Here is a 6,050-nt window from a genome sequence, read left to right on the forward strand (position 1 = left end):
ATTAATAAACACAATATTTTAATAATTAGCAGCACATAACATTTATTTCTCCATATATAAAGTGAATAAAATAGTTTCAAAGTAAAAAAATTAAAATTAAAAAAAAAAAAAATAGTTTCAAATTGAAATGGCTTTACATTTTTAGATAGATTATTTAAAATATCTATACTAATTTACTTCTACATGCATAAATATTATATCTAAAGACATAGACCCAAACCAAAGTAATGTAAAATCAATTTGTAGATGCTAAGACACCTTAGTGAATAGATTCTTTATATTTTTAACATTAAAGTTTTTCATCTCTAAAATCCAACTGATTATCATATTAAATTTATTTAATTTAATAAATATTATTTTCAATGCTAATTTTTAGTTAATTGCACATAATTGATTGTATTATTTTATTAATCTAGATAATAAAATATAATCAAAATTAATTTATGATTCAATTGATTTCTCATTACACCAGCCGTCGGATATAAAATTGTACCAGATTAACCACCAGAGAAGCAATTGACGCCATTAAGAATTCTCCGCAATTTTATCTTCTCAGAAATTAAAGCGTGTACGTTACAGTAATCGATCTTACACAGGAATGAAAAGATCAAGATAGAGCACTGCCAACAACCTGAAATCAATAAACAAAAAACTTGGAAATAGAGAGTAATTCTGATGAGAAGTGTGCAATTGAGGAACAAAATTGGTATTTTGTACCCTGGAAGACACTAACCCTTATAAACAGTTGGGTAATTTTTCCTCAGAAGAAACAAGAAACATGCGTATTTTGCCACGCTATATGTAAGCACTTCGCACATTTTTTGTCTGCTAATTGTGGGTTTTAATATTATTGATGTTTGATATTAGGAATCTTTTGGAAAATAATATCATGTACAATTTTTCAATGCATTTATTCAATGATTTGGGGTTTGAGTGGAAGATATGCACATTAATTGTTTGACGAAATGCCTTTAAGAGTCCTGCTAGGATGAGTTGCTGAAAAACCGCTTTGGCCAGAGGCAACAGAATCCATTGCTTGCTGCAGGTATTTGTATCAACTATTTGGTAAAGTTTCTGTGAGGATAGTTTAAAAAGTTAAATTTATATGCAATTACGTGCGGTGAAACAAAATTCTTATTAGTTTCTTTTTGGCGAGGATCAAGATTCATGTGATAGCTATCCTTATTAGGACCTAAAATTCTTTATTTTCCAGAGCCATAATATCCATTCTTACATCTTAAAGGATAATTGCAAAAATAATCTGAATGCCTGCAAATACAAAATGTCTGTTTTGTTTCGGCTCTGCAGATCCTTATTCTTGTTGGAGTTGGCTTCAATAGTTTCCCTGACCGAAATAAATTTAAATAATAATATTTGTGATTGGTTTAGATACCAATTCTTTGGTATTGGAATCAGATGATAAGTTCCCAACTTTTGACAAACTCAATGAAAACAAGGATTTGTAGCATAGCCACCTCTAAAAACCAGTAACAGGGATGAGCATCTGTCCCTTTACACTATCTTTTTCTCAAGATATAGTCATACCTTCATTTTTGTTACCATACGTTGATTCAAATGGCAACACAACCACCGTATCCTAACCCTATATCTCCAGGTGACTTGGATTTACAGTGATAAACAAGGTATAAATCAACTGTCTGAGAATATTAGCACAATGGATTTGGTGAGTGGTTGCAAAATTACTGGTTTTAGTTAGAAGAAATATTAGGTTGATTTTGAGCTGGCAATACTTGGATCTAAAACACAAACCCTGGCTTATTTTGATGCCCTAATCCAAAGCATGGTTGCCAATGGGTTCTCAAACAGGGATATGAACCGGCTTCCAGAGGCTTAGTGGTTTTGGTAAACCAATAATTACAGCTAGTCATGAGAGAAATCACCAAAGTCCTCTAAACAGTAAAAGTTTAGTATTCTCATCTCTGTGAAGCAATCAAGCACTTCTCTGTCTGTTTTGTGGACTATGTACGCCATTAGATGCTGTAAATCCTTAGCCATCTTTGTTACAAAAGAGTTTTTGGTAGATGAAAACCATTTTGTGCTGTAGAATATAAGAACGATTGTCGAACATTACCTTGTGATAATTTTATTTTCATTTGATGCAAAACAGCTAATATTTTATCAATCTAACTTATGTCGCAGAAGATTGGAAGCATAGGCTTTTTTATTTGAGCAAAAGGAGAAATAAACAATTGGAAGGTGCGAAAGGCTTGCTAGGATGACTTTAGGGGCTCCTGCGGTGGCAAAAGAGGAGAATAATAGAGTGCCACTGCTGCCAGAGAAGGAACAGGATACACGAGCATATGGACACAATGATGCAAACTTATTGGGAGCTGTGCTTAACGTATCAACAACAATTGTTGGAGCAGGAATCATGGCCTTACCTGCCACAATGAAGATTCTGGGACTGGTCCTGGGTATATCACTTCTAGTGGTTGTTGGGTTTTTGGCATATTTTTCTATTGAGTTTCTGCTCAGATTTAGTAGGGCCAGCAATGCAAACTCTTATGCAGGAGTCATGGCTGATGCTTTTGGATGGCCTGGCAGAATTGTACTACAAATTTGCATTATAGTTAAAACCTTTGGTATACTTATAATCTACATGATTATTATTGGTGAGTTTGTCTCTTTGATTATGTGTTTGTCCTTCTCCAAATCTGTAAATGTTCAAATTTTATTGAAAGTGTTTTTCCTGAGGGTAGGTGATGTCGTTTCTGGCACATCATCAAATGGTGTTCATCATACTGGTCTCTTGGAAGAATGGTTTGGAATCTGTTGGTGGACTGGCCGAACTGCTGCCATGTTTCTGACAACAGTCCTTATCCTAGTTCCATTGGTATCATTCAGGCATGTAGGTGAGTTCATATCTACAACTCTTAAATTTTAAATGTGGCAAGTTTCATTGTGGTTAACTCCACTTTACAGTTGAAGTAAAGAAAAAAGAACAGAGGCTCCTATTTTCGCCCTGTATCCTGAGTGGAAATACTGAAATAAGAATGGACTTCTTTTGCTGGTAATGCAAAATTGTATCTTATTATATTTGTTCTTGCTGAGCAAAATAACTGGACATGCATTACCAAATTGTCAGCTGTAAATCCTTCCTCCAAGTTTGATTTAAAAATTATGTGATGTAAATCTTCTGGTACATAGATTCAAGGAAAAAATTTAAATATGTTTTTTGGTCCTTGTATTTTCCAAGTTTTGATTTGTATCGATTTATTTAGAGTTGGAGGGAAAGGAGTTTTCTCTCAGTTTTTGCAATTGTTGGATAATTTCTTGCCCCGTTATGATGCAGATAACTTGAAATTTACTTCAGCATTATCAGTGTCATTGGCTGTTGTTTTTGTGGTGATTACTGCTGGTATTACAATTGCCAAAATGTTTCGTGGTGAAATCTACATGCCAAGGCTTCTTCCTGATGTCATTGATCAGGCTGCATTTTGGAAGCTTTTTACAGTTGTTCCAGTCATGGTCACTGCCTATATCTGCCATTATAATGGTGCTAAAGATTGCTATGTTATTTGACTTTCTGATTTGCCATCTAAATTATCCGGATATTACTGTAGCTAATTTAGTTAAATTATAATTTTAAACGTTGTCTTAAATGTTGAAATTCAGTATTGAGTTCAGATATGTTTGGCATGTGCAGTTCATCCAATACACAATGAACTAGCAAAACCTTCAGACATGAAAACAGTTGTTCAGGCATCACTTGTTTTATGTTCAACTATATATATAATGACAAGCTTTTTTGGTTATCTTCTATTTGGGGAAGAGACTATGAGCGATGTTCTAGCCAATTTTGACAAAGATTTGGGAGTCCCTTACAGCGCTCTTCTGAATGACATTGTTCGCATAAGCTATGCCGTCCATTTGATGCTGGTCTTTCCTGTGGTTCACTTTGCTTTACGTCTCAACGTTGATGGGCTTGTCTTTCCGTCAGCATCTCCCCTTGTATTGGATTCAAGGAGATTCACAGGCATCACAGCAGGACTAATAAGCATTGTCTTTCTAGGGGCAACATTTATACCTAGTATCTGGGATGCATTTCAGGTAACAGGGGCAACGGTAGCAGTATGCATTGGCTTTATCTTCCCTGGTGTTATTGTTCTCAGGTGAATTACAGGTTTTTTTTGGGTAAATTTATATTGTTCTTCACTTGTTTAGTTTAGAGATGGTTCAAAACTATTTTAGCATAATCTGCTAGCTAAGCACAATGTTTTACTGCAGAGACACTCATGGCATCTCAACGAAGAAAGACAGGGGCCTTGCATTGATTATGGTTACAGTGGCTGCTATTTGTAGTTTTGTTGCCATATCCAGTGATATATATGATTTTTCAAAAAGCTGATGATATACCAAGCTCACAACAATCTTGAGAGTTGAATATGAGCAATCAAGGAATAACAAGAATTAAGCATGCGCAACCAGACATCACTTGCCATGATTCTGAAAGGCTTTGAAGTCAAAAGGGGCTGCTCTATGTGTCCTTAGCAATGGTCGGTTTCAACTTTTGGACCAAGAGAATGCTTAAAACATATTGTGGGGACTGGAATTGACAGTTATAACTTGTCTTGAAATGTTACCCCAGTCTTGTATATTTTCACCGTCTGTGTTCATCAGGCATGTATAAAATTGATTTGTTAAAAATAAATACTTGCACATTTAATTGTACAGCAGATCCCGTAGATGCGGAAAGCTAAGTTGCAGGGTTCGCTGGGTTCAGGGCCTGGTACTAGTCCGGTTCGTTTTGGTTTCGGGTTCTGATCCGGTTCGCCTTTGGGTTCGGCCAGTGTTCGTCCAGGGCAAACCCAGGGTGAACCTGGGTGCCCAAATTTACATTATTTTTGGGCAAAATTTTATAAAATTTATAGCAATGAGTTCAGACTTGCAGATTTGTGTGATTGTTTTGCAATTCATCAAGCAGGTTTAAGACTTAGAATTATTAACAACAACAACAGACTATTGATAGATTTATTAAAAAAAAATTTGTCTGAAGCAAGATAAAACAGAGCAGCAAACAATTGAGTTCTGACCTCTTACTTGTTAACTTAACCTTATATGATGTACTAGAGCAATGCTCAATCACAACAGCAAAATACCCATGCATTAGCTCATTCTGATTTACAATCTTCGGCTTATGAAAAATGACAAAAATTTACAGTTTCCTGAGCTCACTTTTTTGACTGCTCATTCTTCTTCTTCATCATCTTCAATGGCATTAGTCATTTTTGTGAAAGACTTTTGCTGTTATTCTTGACTGCTATTGCATTTATTCTTGACTTGCAATTAGTCTTTCATCTTAGAGCTACTCTTGATTGCTATTCCATTTATTCTTGACTGCTATTGCAAGAAGAAGAAGAATCCATTAGGTGATTTAAACTTAGTATAAAGTTCCAATTGTTGCAAGTTGAATTTTGAAACAGTGATATTTGAACTTGATATTATCATTTGAATATTTTGATGTTGAACTTTAAGTATATGATGCTATGATGGTATGAACTATGATCATGATGCTATGATTACAAGTTTATGGTGTTTTAGTTATTTATATGATATTATGTTGCATTATAATCTTAATTCATGCTTATAGGCTGCATAAATATATATATAAATTTTACATGTTTTTGTACTAACGAACCCAAATGAAGTCAAACCCCATTTCAAAATTTTGCCGTACCGACGAACCAGTTCTTTGAACCCGAACCCAAACCCAAACCGGCAACTTAGGCAGAAAGTAACATGGGCTACTCATGACCAAAACAAAACCTGCAATTACATCTCAAGCATATGGGACTCTCTGAAGTTAACATGCCATTAGTAAAACACATCTGTAACATCTTTCATCTAGTTTGCATAATCAGGCAACAAAAACAAACTTTATGTTCTGTGTCCTAGAAACTGGATGTTAGTTTAATTTCTATATCCAGCCATTTTGGACTTCCGACTAAGCGTTATGCTTTCTCATTCTTTGCCCTGCCTGCTGCTATTGAAAAATGCACTCCTAGTATTAGTTCCACTTCTGTAATAAA

The 6,050-nt window shown here is 34.9% G+C and overlaps 1 protein-coding gene across 4 annotated transcripts; it reads left to right on the top strand.

Moving 5' to 3' along the window:
- The first annotated feature begins 463 nt into the window (after positions 1-463).
- LOC131078488 (amino acid transporter AVT6A) lies at positions 464-4,915 on the top strand. Of its 4 annotated transcripts, none has more exons than XM_058016195.2 (6): positions 464-801; positions 977-1,045; positions 2,161-2,873; positions 3,314-3,517; positions 3,668-4,133; positions 4,249-4,915. In XM_058016195.2, the coding sequence occupies exons 3-6, from the start codon at positions 2,237-2,239 to the stop codon at positions 4,367-4,369; spliced, it is 1,428 nt and encodes a 475-aa protein (XP_057872178.2). In that variant the 5' UTR covers positions 464-801; positions 977-1,045; positions 2,161-2,236; the 3' UTR covers positions 4,370-4,915. The 4 variants fall into 4 exon arrangements, with proteins under 4 accessions (XP_057872178.2, XP_057872177.2, XP_057872179.2 ...); XM_058016197.2 differs by lacking the exon at positions 464-801 and having other exon boundaries at positions 817-1,045; positions 2,161-2,633; positions 2,721-2,873; XM_058016194.2 differs by lacking the exon at positions 977-1,045.
- The last annotated feature ends 1,135 nt before the right edge of the window (positions 4,916-6,050 follow it).

This window comes from Cryptomeria japonica, chromosome 7 (genome assembly GCF_030272615.1).
Source record: "Cryptomeria japonica chromosome 7, Sugi_1.0, whole genome shotgun sequence".
Lineage (NCBI taxonomy): Eukaryota > Viridiplantae > Streptophyta > Pinopsida > Cupressales > Cupressaceae > Cryptomeria > Cryptomeria japonica.

Bases quoted from the DNA above. Each gene is read 5' to 3' on its own strand.
- LOC131078488 (XM_058016195.2), top strand. From the start codon at position 2,237: ATGACTTTAGGGGCTCCTGCGGTGGCAAAAGAGGAGAATAATAGAGTG. The intron at 2,874-3,313 runs GTGAGTTCATAT...GTTATGATGCAG, and splicing joins GGTATCATTCAGGCATGTAG to ATAACTTGAAATTTACTTCA. The intron at 3,518-3,667 runs GTGCTAAAGATT...TGGCATGTGCAG, and splicing joins CTATATCTGCCATTATAATG to TTCATCCAATACACAATGAA.